Genomic DNA, 25,801 nt, shown 5'->3' on the forward strand with positions numbered 1-25,801 from the left:
TTTAGTAGCTATCTCCTCGGCTCGAAGAGTTTCGGAGTTATCTGCTTTACAATGTGATTCCCCTTATCTGATTTTCCATGCAGATAAGGTAGTGTTATGTACCAAACCTGGGTTTCTTCCTAAGGTGGTATCTAATAAGAATATCAATCAGGAGATTGTTGTTCCTTCTCTATGTCCTAATCCTTCTTCAAAGAAGGAACGTCTATTACACAATCTTGATGTGGTTCGTGCTTTAAAGTTTTATTTACAAGCTACGAAGGATTTTCGTCAAACATCTGCTTTGTTTGTTGTCTACTCTGGACAGAGGAGAAGCCAAAAGGCTTCGGCAACTTCTCTTTCTTTTTGGCTAAGAAGTATAATACGCTTAGCTTATGAGACTGCTGGCCAGCAGCCTCCTGAAAGAATTACAGCTCATTCTACTAGAGCAGTAGCTTCCACATGGGCTTTTAAACATGAGGCCTCTGTGGAACAGATTTGTAAGGCGGCGACTTGGTCTTCGCTTCATACTTTTTCTAAATTCTATAAATTTGATACTTTTGCTTCTTCAGAGGCTATTTTTGGAGAAAGGTCTTACAGGCAGTGGTGTCTTCCGTTTAAATTCCTGCCTTGTCCCTCCCTTCATCCGTGTCCTAAAGCTTTGGTATTGGTCTCCCACAAGTAATGGATGAACCCGTGGACTGGATACACCTTTACAAGAGAAAACAAAATTTATGCTTACCGGATAAATTTATTTCTCTTGTGGTGTATCCAGTCCACGGCCCGCCCTGTCATTTTAAGGCAGGTGTTTTTTATTTTTAAACTACAGTCACCACTGCACCCTATAGTTTCTCCTTTTTTTTTCTTGCTTGTCTTCGGTCGAATGACTGGGGGTGGCAGTTAGGGGAGGGGCTATATAGACAGCTCTGCTGTGGGTGTCCTCTTGCAGCTTCCTGTTGGGAAGGAGAATATCCCACAAGTAATGGATGAACCCGTGGACTGGATACACCACAAGAGAAATAAATTTATCAGGTAAGCATAAATTTTGTTTTACTTATATTTGCCATGAGTCAGTTCTATGTGCATCTCCCTTTGCAGTCTAAGTTTCAATATGGGAATCATGTTTTAGGAAGTTATTTTTTACCTAGGGTTTAGTCTTTTTTCCAATCGACTTGCTTTTCCTTATTTACGTGGGCAAACTACGCTTGCGAGGGCGTAATAATGCTATTTATTGCGTCATTTTTCGGGAATTTTCATCTACAGTGGCGGTGAAGCTTTGTAATTTCCTCCGTCTTTGATGACGTTAGGTTGTTTGGCGCGTAGTCGCACTTGTTATGACCCGAGTTGCGTCATTTCCAGATGTTGGTTGGCGCCAAAAAATGTTTCATTACTATTTGCGTTCTGCATCATACTTGCCGCCAATTATTTGTTATTTTACCCCCACTTTCTTTATGCTTTTGCTCTCTTTATATTCTAGAGGGCTATGCTGTTTGCTTTTCTGCCTATTTAGCATATGCATTTTTTCCCATTCCTGAAACTGCTATATAAGTCAATTGGATATTGTTTAAATGCTATTTTTTCTTTTACATTTTTGCAAAGATGTCTGTCTGACCCTGCCTCAGAAGCTACTGTAGGAACCATGCTGCCTGAACACAGTTATATTGCTGATGCAATACAGAAGGCTATGTCTGCTATTCCTCCTTCTAATAAAAGTAAAATGTCTTTTAAAACTTCTCATAAATCTGATGAAATTTGTAATGACCAACAACATACTGAAATATCCTCCTCTGAAGAGGATCTCTCTGGTTCAGAAGATCCTACTTCAGACATTGAAATTGATAAATCTTAGTATCTTTTTAAGATTGAATATGTTTGTTCTTTATTGAAAGAAGTATTGGTTACTTTGAATATTGAAGAGTCTGATCCTCTTGACAACAAATCCAGTAAGCGTTTACATTCTGTTTTTAAACCCTCTGTGATTACTTCTGAGGTTTTTCCTGTTCCAGATGCTGTTTCTGATGTGATTGCTAAGGAATGATCTAAGCCTGGTGCTTCTTTTAATCCTTCTTCTAGGTTCAAGAAGCTATATCCTTTACCAGTGGCTAGTTTTGGGAAAAAGGTTGATGGGGCTATTTCTACTCTTGCCAAACGTACTACTATTGCTATGGAAGATAGTACTTCTTTTAAGGAACCTTTAGATAGGAAAGCTTATTTGCATTCTGGCTATATTCTCAGGCCTGCCATTTTTATGGCTGATGTTGCAGCTGCATCAACTTTTTTTGGTTGGATAGCCTAGCACATCAGGAAGCAGATCCTTATTTGTCTAGCATTATTTGTTTGCTTCAAGATGCTAATCAATTTATATGTGATGCTATTTTTTATATCATCAAGATTGATGTTAAATCTATGTCTTTAGCTATTTTAGCTAGAAGAGCCTTATGGCTTAAATCTTGGAATGCTGACATGGTATCTAAGTCTAGATTATTATCTCTATCTTTCCAGGGTCATTATTTTTGTTCTTAGTTGGATTCTTTTATTTCCACTATCACTGGGGGAAGGGAGTATTTTTCCTCAAGATAAAAAAAATCTAAGGGTAAATCTAAAGCTTCTAATCATTTTCGTTCTTTTCGTCAGAATAGAGAATAAAAAACCACTCCTTCCCCTAAAGAATCTGGTTCCAATTGGAAGCCATCTTCAAGTTGGAATAAATCCAAACCTTTTAAGAAACCAAAACCTCAATCCAGTTCAGCTGGTGGGGGCAGATTGAAATTATTTCAAGACATTTGGGCAGTTTCTGTTTAAAATCAGTGGATTCAGAGCATTGTCTCTCAAGGGTATTGAATAGTTTTCAGAGTTAGACCTCCTGTGAGATGATTCTTTATCTCTCACGTTCCAAAAAATCCTGTGAAAGCTCAGGCTTTTCTGAAGTATGTTTCAGATCTAGAGCTTTCAGGGGTAATTATACCAGTTCTGCTTCAGGAACAGGGTTTGGGTTTTTATTTGAATCTATTCATTGTCCCAAAGAAAGGAAATTCATTCAGACCAGTTCTGTATCTGACGTTTTTTTAATCATTTTGTAAGGGTCCCAACTTTCAAGATGGTGACTATAAGGTTTATTCTACCTTTTGTTCAGCAAGGTCATTACATGTCCACAATAGACTTACAGGACGCTTATCTTCATATTCCGATTCATCCAAATTATTATCGGTTTCTGAGATTCTCTTATCTAGACAAGCATTACCAATTTGTCGCTCTTCCATTTGATCTAGCGACAGCTCTAAGAATCTTTTCAAAGGTTCTCGGTGCCCTTCTATCTGTAATCAGAGAGCAGGGTGTTGCAGTGTTTCCTTATTTGGACGATATCTTGGTACTGGCTCAATCTTTTCATTTAACAGAATCTCACACAAATGTTGTTTCTTCAAAGACATAGTTGGAGGATCAATTTACCCAAGAGTTTCTTGATTCCTCAGACAAGGGTTACCTTTTTAGGTTTCCAGATAGATTCAGTGTCTGACTATCTTTAACAGACAAGAGACAAATGAAATTGGTTTCAGCCTGTTAAAACCTTCAGTCTCGATCATTCCCTTCAGTGGCTATGTGCATGAAAGTTTTAGGTCTCATGATTGCAGCATCAGATGCAATCCCCTTAGCTTGTTTTCTTTTGAGACCTCTGCAGCTTTGCATGTTGAATCAATGGTGCAGGGATTATACTCGGATATAACAACTGATATTCTTAAATCCCAGCATTCAACTCTCTCTGACTTGGTGGTTAGACCATCATCGTATTGTGCAAGGGGCCTCTTTTGTTCGTCCTTCCTGGACTGTAGTCTCAACAGATGCAAGTCTTTCCGGTTGGGATGCTGTCTGGGGGTCTCTGACAGCACAAGGGGTTTGGAATCCTCTAGAGGCGAGGTTACCAATCAATATTTTAGAACTCTTTAGGCTTGGCCTTTTTTAAAGAGAGAACTTTTCATTCGCTTTCAGACAAACAATATCACAACTGTGGCATGTGTCAGTCATCAGAGAGGGACTCGCAGTCCTTTCTTGGGCAGAATCCAACTCCTGTCTAATTTCTGCGATTCATATCCCAGGTGTAGACAATTGGGAAGCAGATTATCTCAGGAGTCAGACTTTACATATGGGGGAGTGGTCTCTCGATCCAAATGTGTTTTTTCAGATTGTACAGATGTGGGGTCTTCCAGAAATAGATCTGTTGGTTTCCCATCTAATCAGGAAACTTCCCAGATACTTTTCCAGGTCCAGGGATCCTCAGGCGGAGATGGTGGATGCGTTAGCAGTTCCTTGGTCTTACCAACTTGCTTATATTTTTCCGCCTGATCCAAGATCATAATGGAACAATGGCATGTGTTTCTGATAGCACCAGCATGGGCTCACAGGTTTTGGTATGCAGATCTTGTCCGGATGTCCAGTTGCCAACCTTGTTCACTTCCTTTAAGGCCAGACCTTCTGTCTCAAGGGCCGTTTTTTCATCAGGATCTCAAATCACTAAATTTGAAGGTATGGAAACTGAACGTTTAGTGCTTAGTCATAGAGGTTTCTCTGACTCCGTGATTAATACTATGTTGCAGGCTCGTAAGTCTGTTTCAAGGAAGATTTATTATCAGGTTTTGAAAAACATATATTTCATGGTGTTTTTCTCATAAATTCTGTTGGCATTCTTTTAAAATTCCTAGAATTTAACGGTTTCTTCATGACGGTTTGGATAAAGGTTTGTCTGCAAGTACTTTGAAGGGACAAATCTCTGTCCTTTCTGTTTTATTTCATAGAAAGGTTGTTAAACTTCCTGATATTCACTGTTTTGTTCAGGCTTTGGTCCGTATCAAGCCTGTTATTAAAGTCTATTTCTCCTCCATGGAGTCTTAATTTGGTTTTGCAGGCTCCTTCTTTTGAGCCTATGCATTCTTTGTATATTAAACTACTTTCTTGAAAAGTATTGTTTTTTGTTCCACCTCAGAGAATAAATCTCATTCTACTAGATCAGTTGCCACTTCTTGGGCTTTTAAGAATGAAGCTTCAGTTGTTCAGATTTTCATAGCAGCAACTTGGTCTTCTTTGCATACATTTACTAAATGTTACCATTTCAATGTATTTGCTTCTTCTGAAGCAGTCTTTGGTAGAAAACCTCTGCAGGCAGCTGTCTCAGTTTAATTCTTCTGTTTATAAGAAGAACTTATTTTTTTTATTCAATTTCTCAGCAGAAATAGCTGTTTTTATTTTATCCCTCCCACTCTAGTGACTCTTCTGTGGACTTACACATCTTAGGTATTTTATCCCAGATGTCACTAGCTCGAGGACTCTTGCCATTTACATGAAAGTGGATAAAAGAAGTGAGCGCCAATAGGCAGAGGTGAGAGTATATGGTGTTACAGTTGTATTGTACACAATGATATATATCACAAACAAGATACAAAAATAAATTTAAAACATATTAAAAATCATGGATCCATGAATACAGATAGTAAATATAAATGTCATATGTAAGTACATAAAAGATAGAAATATATTCACAAATGTTTTAAAACCACGACATTGTTGAAAGAAGAATTGCTATTAAATAATGTTTCTTGAGGTAAGTGTCCCAGATAAGAATGTTTGCAAACAGTCCAATTAGAAAATCCCAGTGAATAGGATAGTCCCAATGGTTTAGGTATGATATACGTGTCCAAAAATGTTGTGGTTTTAAAACATTTGTGAATATATTTCTATCTTCTATTTTTTATGTACTTACATATGACATTTATATTTACTATCTGTATTCATGGATCCATGATTTTTAATATGTTTTAAATCTCGTTTTATATCATGTTTGTGATATATATCATTGTGTACAATAAAACTGTAACACCATATACTTTCACCTCTGCCTATTGGCGCTCACTTCTTTTATCCACTTAACTGACACATTGTAGGCTGACTAGGCAACCTATCTAAGTGAGCTGTAGGTGTTATTACTAGCAGTATACAGATGGTGACGTAGCTACAGCCAGGAGGTGTGTAGGTAGCTGTCCAATTGTAGCCCTCAAAAATCGGTCAATGTGAATGCACTCATGGCGGGGTGCCAGCTGGAGAAAGTTGAGTAGACTTGGCAGAATACAAATACAGAGGTAGCAGCACTCCAAAAAGATAGGATAAAACCAGGATCTTTATTCTTACAAAGTTAAAACAGCAAACAAAAAATACATGTAGTGCAGCACAGCACAGCACATAAGCAAAAAAAAGTTCACAGGAAAGGGGAGCGGAGTCCTAACATGTTTCGTGCTGTTCAGCACTTAATCATAGGATGATTCCCCACCTGTGTGGTACACCATTTGACTGGTTTCTGACCAATCAGAATATCAAGGGCTGTACACACCCTCAAAAGAAAGCACTCAGGTGTGAATGGTGCAGCACAAAGGAAAAAAGAATGTTACAAACGCAGGATAACAATGGATAAAAAAACATATGTATGTGAGTAAAAACAATTTCATATAAAAATGAAAAAACATTGTTGTTAGCTTCTATTATTGAACTTTAAATGAAAGTTCAGATTCAAGAAACTTTTCTAAATATTTGAATTTAACACACATATAATAAATGTGTCAATAATAGGTGAATTTGTTTGCATAATTCTACAAATAGCCTCACTCTACTTATAAATTCATGCTATTTTTTTGGACTGATTTGACATAATTTAGTCCAATAATACAAATAAATACAATAAAGATTAATATTAAATAATTGGATGTACAATTAATTTTCACAATCTCAGAAATTCTCAAACAATTCTGAAGAAAGGAGGGAGAAACTTCACATTTAGAAAACTGACTCATTTTCCTGTGTCCGATGTACTACATATTAAATTGTCAAAGATTATATATGTCAGACACATCAGTATGGTCATTGCCTGTCAATTACAGGAAACCCAGATGATACAATAGGGCCTGTTGTCCAAAGGTAAAGGGGAATTATAAAAGGAGGATTGCAGAATATAACCCATACATCAAAGCTATGTTAATGTGAAAACATATACATAAAAAATGCAGTCCTTTCTTCAGAATTGTTTGAGAATTTCTGAGATTGTGAAAATTAATTGTACCTCCAATTATTTAATATTAAACTTTATTAATTTGTATTATTGGACTAAATTATGTCAAATCAGTCCAAAAAAAATAACATGAATTGATAAGTAGAGTGAGGCTATTTGTAGAATTATGCAAACAAATTCACCTATTATTGACACATTTATTATATGTGTGTTAAATTCAAATATTTATAAAAGTTTCTTGAATCTGAACTTTCATTTAAAGTTCAATAATAGAAGCTAACAACAATGTTTTTTCATTTTTATATGAAATTGTTTTTACTCACATACATATGTTTTTTATCCATTGTTATCCTGCGTTTGTAACATTATTCTTTTTTCCTTTGTGCTGCACCATTCACACCTGAGTGCTTTCTTTTGAGGGTGTGTACAGCCGTTGATATTCTGATTGGTCAGAAACCAGTCAAAAATGGTGCACCACACAGGTGGGGAATCATCCTATGATTAAGTGTTGAACAGCACGAAACATGTTAGGACTCCGCTCCCCTTTCCTGTGAACTTTTTTTTGCTTATGTGCTGTGCTGCACTACATGTATTTTTTGTTTGCTGTTTTAACTTTGTAAGAATAAAGATCCTGGTTTTATCCTATCTTTTTGGAGTGCTGCTACCTCTGTATTTGTGTAATTACTAGTGCTGGGCCCACCCATTTCCTTCTAATATACCCATTTACATGAAAGAAAACATAATTTATGTAAGAACTTACCTGATAAATTCATTTCTTTCATAATGGCAAGAGTCCATGAGTCCCACCCTGTTTTTTGGTGGTTATATATATTTATTTATTTTTGTATAAAAGCACAATATTATTTTCCAGTTCCTCTTTTTTTTGTATGCTTTTTTAATCCTTTTTACACCTCACTACTTGGCTATAAGTTGAACTAAGGTATGAGTGTGGTATGAGTGTGGTGGGAGATGTATTTATAGGCATTTTGAGGTTTGGGAAACTTTGCCCCCTCCTGGTAGGAATGTATATCCCATATGTCACTAGCTCATGGACTCTTTCCATTATGAAATTAATTTATCAGGTAAGTTCTTATATAAATTGTTATATATAAATTTAAAGGGCCTTAATAATGGAAAGAAATAGATTTGTTCAAACATTTAATGTTGACACCAGCTATGCCCAATGCTGGTCTTGAGCAGAAGCTGCCTATGACCCAATCACCAGCTGTGTAACTATAGCTGCTGATTGGGTGACTGTTAGTTTCCGCTAGAAAATAGCAGTGCTCTGCCCACGAGCGGTACTGTCTGTGTTTTTAACCCCTTTGCGTCATGCATTTTTTTTCATTAAATGACTGTTGTTGAGGTAAGAACTTTAATCTTCAGATATGCACTAGATATGTATGTGTATTATTTCCCTGATATATATTGGCTTAATTGTACATACATTTTTATCGGGTTAGCTTATACAAAGTTATTCCGTAACTTGAGGATCATGATATTGAGCAGTATGTGTTTCCTTGGGTATTAATGGAGTAAAGGGGAGACAGGTTTTTTGTTGCTTTTTCCACGTTGTTTAATTTATTTGCTTGGTAGTGTTATTACTCAATTTGCTATTTTCTAATTGTTGCTTTGTGTTAAACACCAACATTTTCTGGGCATTAAGCAATGTATGATACCTATTCAGCTTGCTCCATAGAATTCTTAGCAAATGTGTAATTTCCTCTTGTATGCAGAAAATAGTGCACTTATTAACACTCAGTATCAACGTAATCTTCTGTGTTCGAATCGTATAATTTAAAATTTAACTTTACAAATGAGTAAACACAATTAATTCCTTTCTGTAAAAAGATCATACGTAGGCTGAAAGTATAATTCACTAATTACTGTTTTTTTACAGTTATTTGAGGACTTGAAGCTCCTTTCAAGTTGAAACTATTGTTACATAAGATACTGATCAGGGTGTAATTCTGTGTTTTTTCGCTTACAGCACTTTGAGTCCAGATGTTGATCCATCGCTTGCTTTCCAAAGAGAAGGATTTGGACGCCAAAGCATGTCAGAAAAACGTACAAAGCAATTTGGAGACGCCAGCCAAATAGATTTTGTGAAAACCAGAAAATCCAAAAGCATGGACTTAGGTACAACATGGGGTTATTTACTGTCGTTCCTAATGCTATTCTGGCAAGATTTGTTTATTTCAGACCAAATTGTTCTTAACCTAGTTTGTTAAGAAAAAAATGAAACTAATTTTGTAGTGAGTAATGGCAACTTGGGCCATGCCACCTTTGGGGGTGTTGTATTTTGGTTTTGGAAAGGAGAGGGAAGAGGGATATAAAAATAAAGGTAGGAGGAGATGAGGTCCCACCCTTTCACACATATTTAGATTTATGGTCCATAACACTTACCTCTTCTGTGACTCTTACATAGGAAACAATAGAACTGCAGTAACCGTTCAACTGAAAAGATGACTTAAAAATATATTTGTATGATTTATTTGCAAATGTATTGGTTCTATAAGATCATTGTTTTGAATGCAACAATGAATCATATTTGAACCGACACCTGTGTAACAAAGCACAAAGAAAAGGCGCCTCCTTGTGTATATCACAACAGTTTGTTGCGCAAAAACACGCAACAACCAAGGTACTCATAAAGGTGATTGACGCATACTGAGAAATCACAGTGTCTCAGATCACTGACACCATGACCGCCAACCTCCTCCATTCACTGCTGAGAAGGATAACTTCAGTCTTGGTTCATTAGGTCTTATGATACGGCCGGAGGGCCAAAAACTTGTTGCATGTGCTGGACTTCTGCCTCAAATATCAGTTTTTAATGTTATTTTTATCTGTTTTATTTTAAAACCTCACTATTAATATAGGAAGTTCCATGGGGTGATTTTTTTTTTAGGCTAACGTACATCTTTCAGGAGATTGCTGTGCAAGTGGCCATAGCCAGACAGAACCGAGACTGAAGTTATCCTTAGCAGTGTGTGGAGGAGGTTTGCGGTTGTGGTGTCAGTGAGCCGAGACACTGATTTCTCAATATGCGTCTATAAGCATAAAGGAGTGCTTTCACCTTTGTGAGTACCTGCCCTGGTCCCTCCTTGTGTACAATACTGTTGTAATATACACAAGGAGGGACCTTTTTCGTTGTGCTTTTTTATACAGGTGTCTACTTTAGATCCATATTCTTAGATGAGAAGAGCTGCCTCACGTTGGAAGAAACACAAAGGATTCCCTGTGTCTTTTGTGTTCCTTTTTCTCCTTGCCAAGACTGGACTTTCATTTCAAGTTGGTCATATCGACTTTTTATAGTAGAGGCGCCCTTTTAGTCTATATACATCTAGATATTTGATATATTTTGCAGACACCTCTGGCAGCCAAAGGATTAAAGAGCTTTGACCATTTTAATTAATGGGACTTTAAACATAATCCATTTCTATCTAACATATGAAAGATCTCTCTCTCTCTCTTCCTCATTTATTTTTTGCACAAGATATTAAAAGTATTTTAATTTGGGAATTAACAGGAAATGTATGTCTGTGAGTTAGATGCAATAAGCTCATATGAAAGACTCTGACATCACTGTTATAAATAGACATTTCTTTCATGTAATTAGCAAGAGTCCATGAGCTAGTGACGTATGGGATATACATTCCTACCAGGAGGGGCAAAGTTTCCCAAACCTCAAAATGCCTATAAATACACCCCTCACCACACCCACAAATCAGTTTTACAAACTTTGCCTCCTATGGAGGTGGTGAAGTAAGTTTGTGCTAGATTCTACGTTGATATGCGCTCCGCAGCAAGTTGGAGCCCGGTTTTCCTCTCAGCGTGCAGTGAATGTCAGAGGGATGTGAGGAGAGTATTGCCTATTTGAATGCAATGATCTCCTTCTACGGGGTCTATTTCATAGGTTCTCTGTTATCGGTCGTAGAGATTCATCTCTTACCTCCCTTTTCAGATCGACGATATACTCTTATATATACCATTACCTCTACTGATTCTCGTTTCAGTACTGGTTTGGCTTTCTACTACATGTAGATGAGTGTCCTGGGGTAAGTAAGTCTTATTTTCTGTGACACTCTAAGCTATGGTTGGGCACTTTTATATAAAGTTCTAAATATATGTGTTCAAACATTTATTTGCCTTAACTCAGGATGTTCAACGTTCCTTATTGCAGACAGTCAGTTTCATATTTGGGATAATGCATATGAATAAATCATTTTTTTCTTACCTTAAAAATTTGACTTTTTTCCCTGTGGGCTGTTAGGCTCGCGGGGGCTGAAAATGCTTCATTTTATTGCGTCATTCTTGGTGCAGACTTTTTTGGCGCAAAAAATTATTTTCTGTTTCCGGCGTCATACGTGTCGCCGGAAGTTGCATCATTTTTTTGACGTTTTTTTGCGCCAAAAGTGTCGGTGTTCCGGATGTGGCGTCATTTTTGTCGCCAAAAGCATTTAGGCGCCAAATAATGTGGGCGTCTTTTTTGACGCTAAAAAATATGGGCGTCACTTTTGTCTCCACATTATTTAAGTCTCATTATTTATTGCTTCTGGTTGCTAGAAGCTTGTTCACTGGCATTTTTTCCCATTCCTGAAACTGTCATTTAAGGAATTTGATCAATTTTGCTTTATATGTTGTTTTTTCTATTACATATTGCAAGATGTCCCAGATTGACCCTGAGTTAGAAAATACTTCTGGAAAGTCGCTGCCTGGTGCTGGATCTACCAAAGTTACGTGTATCTGCTGTAAACTTGTGGTATCTGTTCCTCCAGCTGTTGTTTGTAGTGAATGTCATGACAAACTTGTTAATGCAGATAATATTTCCTTTAGTAATGTTACATTACCTGTTGCTGTAACATCAACATCTAATACTCAGTGTTCCTGTTAACATAAGAGATTTTGTTTCTAAATCCATTAAGAAGGCTATGTCTGTTATTCCTCCTTCTAGTAAACATAAAAGGTCTTTTAAAACGTCTCATTTTTCAGATGAATTTTTAAATGAACATCATCATTCTGATTCTTATAATGATTCCTCTGGTTCAGAGGATTCTGTTTCAGAGATTGATGCTGATAAATCTTCATTTCTTTCATGTAATTAACAAGAGTCCATGAGCTAGTGACGTATGGGATATACATTCCTACCAGGAGGGGCAAAGTTTCCCAAACCTTAAAATGCCTATAAATACACCCCTCACCACACCCACAAATCAGTTTTACAAACTTTGCCTCCAAGGGAGGTGGTGAAGTAAGTTTGTGCTAGATTCTACGTTGATATGCGCTCCGCAGCAAGTTGGAGCCCGGTTTTCCTCTCAGCGTGCAGTGAATGTCAGAGGGATGTGAGGAGAGTATTGCCTATTGAATGCAGTGATCTCCTTCTACGGGGTCTATTTCATAAGGTTCTCTGTTATCGGTCGTAGAGATTCATCTCTTACCTCCCTTTTCAGATCGACGATATACTCTTATATTTACCATTTCCTCTACTGATTCTCGTTTCAGTACTGGTTTGGCTTTCTACAAACATGTAGATGAGTGTCCTGGGGTAAGTAAGTCTTATTTTCTGTGACACTCTAAGCTATGGTTGGGCACTTTATTTATAAAGTTCTAAATATATGTATTCAAACATTTATTTGCCTTGACTCAGAATGTTCAACTTTCCTTATTTCCAGACAGTCAGTTTCATATTTGGGATTATGCTTTAAATTATCATATTTTGTCTTACCTCAAAAATTTGACTTTTTTCCCTGTGGGCTGTTAGGCTCGCGGGGGCTGAAAATGCTTCATTTTATTGCGTCATTTTTGGCGCGGATTTTTTTGGCGCAAAAATTCATTTCCGTTTCCGGCGTCATACGTGTCGCCGGAAGTTGCGTCATTTTTTGACGTTATTTTGCGCCAAAAATGTCGGCGTTCCGGATGTGGCGTCATTTTTGGCGCCAAAAGCATTTAGGCGCCAAATAATGTGGGCGTCTTATTTGGCGCCAAAAAATATGGGCGTCGCTTTTGTCTCCACATTATTTCAGTCTCATTTTCATTTGCTTCTGGTTGCTAGAAGCTTGATGTTTGGCATTTTTTTCCCATTCCTGAAACTGTCTTATAAGGAATTTGATTTATTTTGCTTTATATGTTGTTTTTTCTCTTACATATTGCAAGATGTCTCACGTTGCATCTGAGCCAGAAGATACTACAGGAAAACCACTGCCTGCTGGATCTACCAAAGCTAAGTGTATCTGCTGTAAACTTTTGGTAGCTATTTCTCCAGCTGTTGTTTGTATTAATTGTCATGACAAACTTGTTAAAGCAGATAATATTTCCTTTAGTGATGTACCATTGCCTGTTGCAGTTCCCTCAACATCTAAGGTGCAGAATGTTCCTGATAACATAAGAGATTTTGTTTCTGAATCCATAAAGAAGGCTTTGTCTGTTATTTCTCCTTCTAGTAAACGTAAAAAGTCTTTTAAATCTTCTCTCTCTACAGATGAATTTTTAAATGAACACCATCATTCTGATTCTTTGGACTCTTCTAGTTCAGAGAATTCTGTCTCAGAGATTGATGCTGATAAATCTTCATATTTATTTAAGATGGAATTTATTCGCTCTTTACTTAAAGAAGTACTAATTGCTTTAGAAATAGAGGATTCTAGTCCTCTTGATACTAATTCTATACGTTTGGATAAGGTTTTTAAAGCTCCTGCGGTTATTCCAGAAGTCTTTCCTGTTCCTAATGCTATTTCTGCAGTAATTGCTAAGGAATGGGATAAATTGGGTAATTCATTTACTCCTTCTAAACGTTTTAAGCAATTATATCCTGTTCCGCCTGACAGGTTAGAATTTTGGGACAAAATCCCTAAAGTTGATGGGGCTATTTCTACCCTTGCTAAACGTACTACCATTCCTACGTCAGATGGTACCTCGTTTAAGGATCCTTTAGATAGAAAAATTGAATCTTTTCTAAGAAAAGCTTATCTATGTTCAGGTAATCTTCTTAGACCTGCTATATCATTGGCTGATGTTGCTGCAGCTTCAACTTTTTGGTTGGAAACTCTAGCGCAACAAGTAACAAATCGTGATTCTCATGATATTATTATTCTTCTCCAGCATGCTAATAATTTCATCTGTGATGCCATTTTTGATATTATTAGAGTTGATGTTAGATTTATGTCTCTGGCTATCTTAGCCAGAAGAGCTTTATGGCTTAAGACTTGGAATGCTGATATGGCTTCTAAATCAACTCTACTTTCCATTTCTTTCCAGGGAAACAAATTATTTGGTTCTCAGTTGGATTCTATTATTTCAACTGTTACTGGTGGGAAAGGAACTTTTTTACCACAGGATAAAAAATCTAAAGGTAAAAACAGGGCTAACAATCGTTTTCGTTCCTTTCGTTTCAACAAAGAACAAAAGCCTGATCCTTCGTCCTCAGGAGCAGTTTCAGTTTGGAAACCATCTCCAGTCTGGAATAAATCCAAGCCTGCTAGAAAGGCAAAGCCTGCTTCTAAGTTCACATGAAGGTACGGCCCTCATTCCAGTTCAGCTGGTAGGGGGCAGGTTACGTTTTTTCAAAGAAATTTGGATCAAATCTGTTCACAATCTTTGGATTCAGAACATTGTTTCAGAAGGGTACAGAATTGGTTTCAAGATGAGACCTCCTGCAAAGAGATTTTTTCTTTCCCATGTCCCAGTAAATCCAGTGAAAGCTCAAGCATTTCTGAATTGTGTTTCAGATCTAGAGTTGGCTGGAGTAATTATGCCAGTTCCAGTTCCGGAACAGGGGATGGGGTTTTATTCAAATCTCTTCATTGTACCAAAGAAGGAGAATTCCTTCAGACCAGTTCTGGATCTAAAATTATTGAATCGTTATGTAAGGATACCAACGTTCAAGATGGTAACTGTAAGGACTATATTGCCTTTTGTTCAGCAAGGGAATTATATGTCCACAATAGATTTACAGGATGCATATCTGCATATTCCGATTCATCCAGATCATTATCAGTTCCTGAGATTCTCTTTTCTAGACAAGCATTACCAATTTGTGGCTCTACCGTTTGGCCTTGCTACAGCTCCAAGAATTTTCACAAAGATTCTCGGTGCCCTTCTGTCTGTAATCAGAGAACAGGGTATTGTGGTATTTCCTTATTTGGACGATATCTTGGTACTTGCTCAGTCTTTACATTTAGCAGAGTCTCATACGAATCGACTTGTGTTGTTTCTTCAAGATCATGGTTGGAGGATCAATTTACCAAAAAGTTCTTTGATTCCTCAAACAAGGGTAACCTTTCTGGGTTTCCAGATAGATTCAGTGTCCATGACTCTGTCTTTAACAGACAAGAGACGTCTAAAATTGATTACAGCTTGTCGAAACCTTCAGTCACAATCATTCCCTTCGGTAGCCTTATGCATGGAAATTCTAGGTCTTATGACTGCTGCATCGGACGCGATCCCCTTTGCTCGTTTTCACATGCGACCTCTTCAGCTCTGTATGCTGAACCAATGGTGCAGGGATTACACGAAGATATCTCAATTAATATCTTTAAAACCGATTGTTCGACACTCTCTAACGTGGTGGACAAATCACCATCGTTTAATTCAGGGGGCTTCTTTTGTTCTTCCGACCTGGACTGTAATTTCAACAGATGCAAGTCTCACAGGTTGGGGAGCTGTGTGGGGATCTCTGACGGCACAAGGAGTTTGGGAATCTCAGGAGGTGAGATTACCGATCAATATTTTGGAACTCCGTGCAATTTTCAGAGCTCTTCAGTTTTGGCCTCTTCTGAAGAGAGAATCGTTCATTTGTTTTCAGACAGACAATGTCACAACTGTGGCATACATCAATCATCAAGGAGGGACTCACAGTCCTCTGGCTATGAAAGAAGTATCTCGAATTTTGGTTTGGGCGGAATCCAGCTCCTGTCTAATCTCTGCGGTTCATATCCCAGGTGTAGACAATTGGGAAGCGGATTATCTCAGTCGCCAAACGTTGCATCCGGGCGAATGGTCTCTTCACCCAGAGGTATTTCTTCAGATTGTTCAATTGTGGGGGCTCCCAGAGATAGATCTGATGGCCTCTCATCTAAACAAGAAACTTCCCAGGTATCTGTCCAGATCCCGGGATCCTCAGGCGGAGGCAGTGGATGCATTATCACTTCCTTGGAAGTATCATCCTGCCTATATCTTTCCGCCTCTAGTTCTTCTTCCAAGAGTAATCTCCAAGATTCTGAGGGAATGCTCGTTTGTTCTGCTAATAGCTCCGGCATGGCCTCACAGGTTTTGGTATGCGGATCTTGTCCGGATGGCATCTTGCCAGCCATGGACTCTTCCGTTAAGACCAGACCTTCTGTCACAAGGTCCTTTTTTCCATCCGGATCTGAAATCCTTAAATTTAAAGGTATGGAGATTGAACGCTTGATTCTTGGTCATAGAGGTTTCTCTGACTCCGTGATTAATACTATGTTACAGGCTCGTAAATCTGTATCTCGAGAGATATATTATAGAGTCTGGAAGACTTATATTTCATGGTGTCTTTCTCATCATTTTTCTTGGCATTCTTTTAGAATACCGAGAATTTTACAATTTCTTCAGGATGGTTTGGATAAGGGTTTGTCCGCAAGTTCTTTGAAAGGACAAATCTCTGCTCTTTCTGTTCTTTTTCACAGAAAGATTGCTATTCTTCCTGATATTCATTGTTTTGTACAAGCTTTGGTTCGTATAAAACCTGTCATTAAGTCAATTTCTCCTCCTTGGAGTTTGAATTTGGTTCTGGGAGCTCTTCAAGCTCCTCCGTTTGAACCTATGCATTCATTGGACATTAAATTACTTTCTTGGAAAGTTTTGTTCCTTTTGGCCATCTCTTCTGCTAGAAGAGTTTCTGAATTATCTGCTCTTTCGTGTGAGTCTCCTTTTCTGATTTTTCATCAGGATAAGGCGGTGTTGCGAACTTCTTTTGAATTTTTACCTAAAGTTGTGAATTCCAACAACATTAGTAGAGAAATTGTGGTTCCTTCATTATGTCCTAATCCTAAGAATTCTAAGGAGAAATCATTGCATTCTTTGGATGTTGTTAGAGCTTTGAAATATTATGTTGAAGCTACGAAATCTTTCCGTAAGACTTCTAGTCTATTTGTTATCTTTTCCGGTTCTAGGAAAGGCCAGAAAGCTTCTGCCATTTCTTTGGCATCTTGGTTGAAATCTTTAATTCATCTTGCCTATGTTGAGTCGGGTAAAACTCCGCCTCAAAGAATTACAGCTCATTCTACTAGGTCAGTATCTACTTCCTGGGCGTTTAGGAATGAAGCTTCGGTTGACCAGATCTGCAAAGCAGCAACTTGGTCTTCTTTGCATACTTTTACTAAATTCTACCATTTTGATGTATTTTCTTCTTCTGAAGCAGTTTTTGGTAGAAAAGTTCTTCAGGCAGCGGTTTCAGTTTGAATCTTCTGCTTATGTTTTTTGTTAAACTTTATTTTGGGTGTGGATTATTTTCAGCAGGAATTGGCTGTCTTTATTTTATCCCTCCCTCTCTAGTGACTCTTGTGTGGAAAGATCCACATCTTGGGTAGTCATTATCCCATACGTCACTAGCTCATGGACTCTTGTTAATTACATGAAAGAAAACATAATTTATGTAAGAACTTACCTGATAAATTCATTTCTTTCATATTAACAAGAGTCCATGAGGCCCACCCTTTTTTGTGGTGGTTATGATTTTTTTGTATAAAGCACAATTATTCCAATTCCTTATTTTATATGCTTCGCACTTTTTCTTATCACCCCACTTCTTGGCTATTCGTTAAACTGATTTGTGGGTGTGGTGAGGGGTGTATTTATAGGCATTTTAAGGTTTGGGAAACTTTGCCCCTCCTGGTAGGAATGTATATCCCATACGTCACTAGCTCATGGACTCTTGTTAATATGAAAGAAATGAATTTATCAGGTAAGTTCTTACATAAATTATGTTATTTATTCAAAATGGAATTTATTCGTTCTTTACTTAAAGAAGTCTTAATTGCATTAGAAATATAGGATTCTGGTCCTCTTGATACTAAATCTAAACGTTTAAATAAGGTTTTTAAATCTCCTGTAGTTACTCCAGAAGTTTTTCTTGTCCCTGATGCTATTTCTGAAGTAATCTCCAGGGAATGGAATAATTTGGGTAATTCATTTACTCCTTCTAAACGTTTTAAGCAATTATATCCTGTGCCATCTGAAAGATTAGAGTTTTGGGACAAAATCCCTAAGGTTGATGGGGCTATCTCCACTCTTGCTAAACGTACTACTATTCCTACGGCAGATAGTACTTACTTTAAGGATCCTTTAGATAGGAAAATTGAATCCTTTCTAAGAAAAGCTTACTTATGTTCAGGTAATCTTCTTAGACCTGCTATATCTTTAGCGGATGTTGCTGCAGCTTCAACTTTTTGGTTAGAAGCTTTAGCGCAACAAGTAACCGATCATAATTCTCATAGCATTGTTAATCTTCTTCAACATGCTAATAACTTTATTTGTGATGCCATCTTTGATATCAGAGTTGATGTCAGGTATATGTCTCTAGCTATTTTAGCTAGAAGAGCTTTATGGCTTAAAACTTGGAATGCTGATATGTCTTCTAAATCAACTTTGCTTTCCCTTTCTTTAAAGGGTAATAAATTATTTGGTTCTCAGTTGGATTCTATTATCTCAACTGTTACTGGAGGGAAAGGAACTTTTTTACCACAGGATAAAAAATCTAAAGGTAAATTTAGGTCTAATAATCGTTTTCGTTCCTTTCGTCACAACAAGGAACAAAAGCCTGATCCTTCACCCACAGGAGCGGTATCAGTTTGGAAACCATCTCCAGTCTGGAATAAATCCAAGCCTTTTAGAAAACCAAAGCCAGCTCCCAAGTCCACATGAAGGTGCGGCCCTCATTCCAGCCCAGCTGGTAGGGGGCAGATTACGATTTTTCAAAGAAATTTGGATCAATTCCGTTCACAATCTTTGGATTCAGAACATTGTTTCAGAAGGGTACAGAATTGGCTTCAAGATAAGGCCTCCTGCAAAGAGATTTTTTCTTTCCCGTGTCCCAGTAAATCCAGCGAAGGCTCAAGCATTTCTGAAATGTGTCTCAGATCTAGAGTTGGCTGGAGTAATTATGCCAGTTCCAGTTCTGGAACAGGGGCTGGGGTTTTATTCAAATCTCTTCATTGTACCAAAGGAGGAGAATTCCTTCAGACCAGTTCTGGATCTAAAAATATTGAATCGTTATGTAAGGATACCAACATTCAAAATGGTAACTATAAGGACTATCCTGCCTTTTGTTCAGCAAGGGCATTATATGTCCACAATAGATTTACAGGATGCATATCTGCATATTCCGATTCATCCAGATCACTATCAGTTTCTGAGATTCTCTTTCCTAGACAAGCATTGCCAGTTTGTGGCTCTGCCGTTTGGCCTAGCAACAGCTCCAAGAATTTTTACAAAGGTTCTTGGTGCCCTTCTGTCTGTAATCAGAGAACAGGGTATTGTGGTATTTCCTTATTTGGACGATATCTTGGTACTTGCTCAGTCTTCACATTTAGCAGAATCTCATACGAATCGACTTGTGTTGTTAATTCAAGATCATGGTTGGAGGATCAATTTACCGAAAAATTCATTGATTCCTCAGACAAGGGTAACCTTTTTAGGTTTCCAGATAGATTCAGTGTCCATGACTCTGTCTTTGACAGACAAGAGACGTCTAAAATTGATATCAGCTTGTCGAAACCTTCAGTCTCAATCGTTCCCTTCGGTAGCCTTATGCATGGAAATTCTAGGTCTTATGACTGCTGCATCGGACGCGATCCCCTTTGCTCGTTTTCACATGCGACCTCTTCAGCTCTGTATGCTGAACCAGTGGTGCAGGGATTACACAAAGATATCTCAATTAATATCTTTAAAACCGATTGTACGACACTCTCTGACGTGGTGGACAGATCACCATCGTTTAATTCAGGGGGCTTCTTTTGTTCTTCCGACCTGGACTGTAATTTCAACAGATGCAAGTCTGACAGGTTGGGGAGCTGTTTGGGGGTCTCTGACAGCACAAGGGGTTTTGGAATCTCAGGAGGTGAGATTACCAATCAATATTTTGGAACTCCGTGCAATTTTCAGAGCTCTTCAGTCATGGCCTCTTCTAAAGAGAGAATCGTTCATTTGTTTTCAGACAGACAATGTCACAACTGTGGCATATATCAATCATCAAGGAGGGACTCGCAGTCCTCTGGCTATGAAAGAAGTATCTCGAATACTAGTATGGGCGGAATCCAGCTCCTGTCTAATTTCTGCGGTTCATATCCCAGGTATAGACAATTGGGAAGCGGATTATCTCAGTCGCCAAACGTTACATCCGGGCGAATGGTCTCTTCACCCAGAGGTATTTCTTCAGATTGTTCAAATGTGGGGACTTCCAGAAATAGATCTGATGGCTTCTCATCTAAACAAGAAACTTCCCAGGTATCTGTCCAGATCCAGGGATCCTCAGGCGGAAGCAGTGGATGTATTGTCACTTCCTTGGAAGTATCATCCTGCCTATATCTTTCCGCCTCTAGTTCTTCTTCCAAGAGTAATCTCCAAGATTCTGAAGGAATGCTCGTTTGTTCTGCTGGTGGCTCCAGCATGGCCTCACAGGTTTTGGTATGCGGATCTTGTCCGGATGGCCTCTTGCCAACCATGGAATCTTCCGTTAAGACCAGACCTTTTGTCGCAAGGTCCTTTTTACCATCAGGATCTCAAATCCTTAAATTTAAAGGTATGGAGATTGAACGCTTGATTCTTAGTCAAAGAGGTTTCTCTGACTCTGTGATTAATACTATGTTACAGGCTCGTAAATCTGTATCTAGGAAGATATATTATCGAGTCTGGAAGACTTATATTTCTTGGTGTCTTTCTCATCATTTTTCCTGGCATTCTTTTAGAATTCCGAGAATTTTACAGTTTCTTCAGGATGGTTTGGATAAAGGTTTTTCTGCAAGTTCCTTGAAAGGACAAATCTCTGCTCTTTCTGTTCTTTTTCACAGAAAGATTGCTAATCTTCCTGATATTCATTGTTTTGTACAAGCTTTGGTTCGTATAAAACCTGTCATTAAGTCAATTTCTCCTCCTTGGAGTTTGAATTTGGTTCTGGGGGCTCTTCAAGCTCCTCCGTTTGAACCTATGCATTCATTGGACATTAAATTACTTTCTTGGAAAGTTTTATTTCTTTTGGCCATCTCTTCTGCTAGAAGAGTTTCTGAATTATCTGCTCTTTCTTGTGAGTCTCCTTTTCTGATTTTTCATCAGGATAAGGCGGTGTTGCGAACTTCTTTTAAATGTTTACCTAAGGTTGTGAATTCTAACAACATTAGCAGAGAAATTGTGGTTCCTTCATTATGTCCTAATCCTAAGAATTCTAAGGAGAGATCATTGCATTCTTTGGATGTAGTTAGAGCTTTGAAATATTATGTTGAAGCTACTAAGAATGTCCGAAAGACTTCTAGTCTATTTGTTATCTTTTCCGGTTCTAGGAAAGGTCAGAAGGCCTCTGCCATTTCTTTGGCATCTTGGTTGAAATCTTTAATTCATCATGCTTATGTCGAGTCGGGTAAAACTCCGCCTCAAAGGATTACAGCTCATTCTACTAGGTCAGTTTCTACTTCCTGGGCGTTTAGGAATGAAGCTTCGGTTGATCAGATTTGCAAAGCAGCAACTTGGTCTTCTTTGCATACTTTTACTAAATTCTACCATTTCGATGTGTTTTCTTCTTCTGAAGCAGTTTTTGGTAGAAAAGTACTCCAGGCAGCTGTTTCAGTTTGATTCTTCTGCTTATAATTTCATTTTTTTTCATTATAAGATTTAAACTTTATTTTTGGGTGTGGATTATTTTCAGCGGAATTGGCTGTCTTTATTTTATCCCTCCCTCTCTAGTGACTCTTGCGTGGGAGATCCACATCTTGGGTAGTCATTATCCCATACGTCACTAGCTCATGGACTCTTGCTAATTACATGAAAGAAAACATAATTTATGTAAGAACTTACCTGATAAATTCATTTCTTTCATATTAGCAAGAGTCCATGAGGCCCACCCTTTTTATGGTGGTTATGATTTTTTGTATAAAGCACAGTTATTCCAATTCCTTATTTTTTATGCTTTTGCACTTTTTTCTTATCACCCCACTTCTTGGCTATGCGTTAAACTGATTTGTGGGTGTGGTGAGGGGTGTATTTATAGGCATTTTGAGGTTTGGGAAACTTTGCCCCTCCTGGTAGGAATGTATATCCCATACGTCACTAGCTCATGGACTCTTGCTAATATGAAAGAAATTAATTTATCAGGTAAGTTCTTACATAAATTATGTTTTTCTTTATTTTTCTTTATTTTTTTAAACTGAATAAAAATTAGTTTAATATCTCCCTTTTTTATTTTTTGATGTCATGTTAAGCATAGGTTCTATGGGTACAGTATACACAGAAATGTAGATTGGGTTTCCAACTCTTTTTTTTTTTTTTAATTATCTTTTGATGAAAGGAATGTCTGTATTTGTGTATTTTTCATTGGTTTATTTTCATTCATGTGGCTTAAAAGGAATGGTAAGATATGGAGTTATCTGTAATGACAAAAGTAAAAATACAGTTCAGTGATTTCCTTTCTCACTTAGCAATGAGATTAATTCTGCAAATATCATTTTTATTTTGTATCAGGCAGTAATAGTCAGGAGTTATGAGTGTTAGCCGAGTCTATGATGCCTACTGTTTGTACTGATAACCAGATACTACGACTTATTCAAAGGTCATCATCCAGTTTCTGAACTGGATCATTCCTACAGTATCTTAAGTGCAGGGTGCAGAAAATACGACTTAGTGCCTGCCCTGCTGCTGGCTGTAATTCTCACTCCCTACTCTCAGCAGGAGACAATTGAGAGATTATGAGCAGTGAATTTGTTATGATCAGTATTAAATATGGCTGACTTAGATTTCCTATTATCTTTAAACTTTTATGAATATTTAAATTTCTCGCTATAAATTTATTTGGCTTGTCTTTGTGCGTTTGTTTAAAACTGTCAGAGCATATTAAAATGGATGTTTTTTTAAAATAAATTGAATTATTTTTAAAAAAAAGCTTAATACTAGATTTTTTTAACACAATCATGCTGTGAATATTTTTGTCTCCAACTTTTTTGTGGTTGTGTTACTACTGAGTACTTCTCACCACAGTGTAAGCTGTTATATAGAATTACATTTATCCTAATTAGGGTTGACATATTTATTTAATAATTAGGACATTGAGGAGCTACTCACTTTTTTTCCTATTTAGGACCCATGTAAAGTTGTTTGCACATTAATAGTTTTAGAATTAGCCAAACAGGAGACATTGGTAAATTCTAGGGACCCTGGTCAAGCCCTGATCTAAATAGCAAGAATGTTGTATAGTCAGATATGTTTGTTCTTAAACAAATAATAATGTAAAACAAATGTTGTTCTATGTCCATTTAAACCATTGGTTGCCAGAATGTACTGCAAAGCTTTGTGTAGCAAAGCAGCATGGGAGAAAATAGACATTTGGTTGTCACACCTAGTTGGCAGGTTATTTTCCTGACCTATAGCATTTCCATTTTACCACTTGAAAATATGATTATTCTGACTGCTAAGATGATTTATTATTATAGTTGCAATAAGTGTAGTTCAATGCAGTGTATATAAAATAATAAACTATTATGTTCAGCATATGTGGGCCTTCTGCCATCATCATCCAGATATGGACTCCTTGGCCAGTGCTTGCTTAGAGGAATGTGGCTGCACCTCACCGATGAGGCCCAATAGGCCGAAACGATCGTCTGGGGTTGTCATGTTCCTTGTTCAAAGGAGAATTGCCTGGTATTTCGGGGCTGGACTGACCTTAACTGGCGGGATCAGACTGATATGCTTCAGGGTAGTTTTCCAATGTGAAAGGCACACTGGTCTAAAAGAGGCTGCTCCAGGTGGTAAATCGCCAGAGAACTAGCTGATGAGCTGTTGTTCGTTCTTGTTAAAGCGCTTCTCTCTTCTGTATGCATATATATATATTTATATATTAGTACACACACACACACACACACACACACACACACACACACACACACATATATATACAGGGAGTGCAGAATTATTAGGCAAATGAGTATTTTGACCACATCATCCTCTTTATGCATGTTGTCTTACTCCAAGCTGTATAGGCTCGAAAGCCTACTACCAATTAAGCATATTAGGTGATGTGCATCTCTGTAATGAGAAGGGGTGTGGTCTAATGACATCAACACCCTATATCAGGTGTGCATAATTATTAGGCAACTTCCTTTCCTTTGGCAAAATGGGTCAAAAGAAGGACTTGACAGGCTCAGAAAAGTAAAAAATAGTGAGATATCTTGCAGAGGGATGCAGCACTCTTAAAATTGCAAAGCTTCTGAAGCGTGATCATCGAACAATCAAGCGTTTCATTCAAAATAGTCAACAGGGTCGCAAGAAGCGTGTGGAAAAACAAAGGCGCAAAATAACTGCCCATGAACTGAGAAAAGTCAAGCGTGCAGCTGCCAAGATGCCACTTGCCACCAGTTTGGCCATATTTCAGAGCTGCAAAATCACTGGAGTGCCCAAAAGCACAAGGTGTGCAATACTCAGAGACATGGCCAAGGTAAGAAAGGCTGAAAGACGACCACCACTGAACAAGACACACAAGCTGAAACGTCAAGACTGGGCCAAGAAATATCTCAAGACTGATTTTTCTAAGGTTTTATGGACTGATGAAATGAGAGTGAGTCTTGATGGGCCAGATGGATGGGCCCGTGGCTGGATTGGTAAAGGGCAGAGAGCTCCAGTGCGACTCAGACGCCAGCAAGGTGGAGGTGGAGTACTGGTTTGGGCTGGTATCATCAAAGATGAGCTTGTGGGGCCTTTTCGGGTTGAGGATGGAGTTAAGCTCAACTCCCAGTCCTACTGCCAGTTTCTGGAAGACACCTTCTTCAAGCAGTGGTACAGGAAGAAGTCTGCATCCTTCAAGAAAAACATGATTTTCATGCAGGACAATGCTCCATCACACGCGTCCAAGTACTCCACAGCGTGGCTGGCAAGAAAGGGTATAAAAGAAGAAAATCTAATGACATGGCCTCCTTGTTCACCTGATCTGAACCCCATTGAGAACCTGTGGTCCATCATCAAATGTGAGATTTACAAGGAGGGAAAACAGTACACCTCTCTGAACAGTGTCTGGGAGGCTGTGGTTGCTGCTGCACGCAATGTTGATGGTGAACAGATCAAAACACTGACAGAATCCATGGATGGCAGGCTTTTGAGTGTCCTTGCAAAGAAAGGTGGCTATATTGGTCACTGATTTGTTTTTGTTTTGTTTTTGAATGTCAGAAATGTATATTTGTGAATGTTGAGATGTTATATTGGTTTCACTGGTAAAAATAAATAATTGAAATGGGTATATATTTGTTTTTTGTTAAGTTGCCTAATAATTATGCACAGTAATAGTCACCTGCACACACAGATATCCCCCTAAATATATTTATATATATATATATATATATATATATATATATATATATATATATATATATATATATATATATATATATATATATATATATATATATATATATAATTTCTTTTAGCTGCCATCAAGCTCTGGGAATTGCAGAGATTATTTTACAGGGATAATCTGATTAAATGGTGCACAAATGGAATGTTTATTTTTATCAATGGTGTGATCATGTTTATAGGAAAGTCAAAATTAAACTTGCATGATTCAAA

At 37.8% G+C, this 25,801-nt stretch overlaps 1 protein-coding gene across 5 annotated transcripts in view; it reads left to right on the forward strand.

Annotated features, from left to right (window-relative positions):
* The window catches only part of PARD3 (par-3 family cell polarity regulator), a 1,150,653-nt gene that overhangs the window by 735,313 nt on the left and 389,539 nt on the right, over window positions 1–25,801 (forward strand). For all 5 annotated transcript variants that reach the window (XM_053713848.1, XM_053713850.1, XM_053713851.1 and 2 more), the window contains exon 17: window positions 9,009–9,157. In XM_053713848.1, coding sequence (XP_053569823.1) covers window positions 9,009–9,157 — 149 coding nt within the window. The remainder of the gene's footprint in view (window positions 1–9,008; window positions 9,158–25,801) is intronic.

This window comes from Bombina bombina, chromosome 5, assembly GCF_027579735.1.
Source record: "Bombina bombina isolate aBomBom1 chromosome 5, aBomBom1.pri, whole genome shotgun sequence".
Taxonomy (NCBI): Eukaryota; Metazoa; Chordata; class Amphibia; order Anura; family Bombinatoridae; genus Bombina; species Bombina bombina.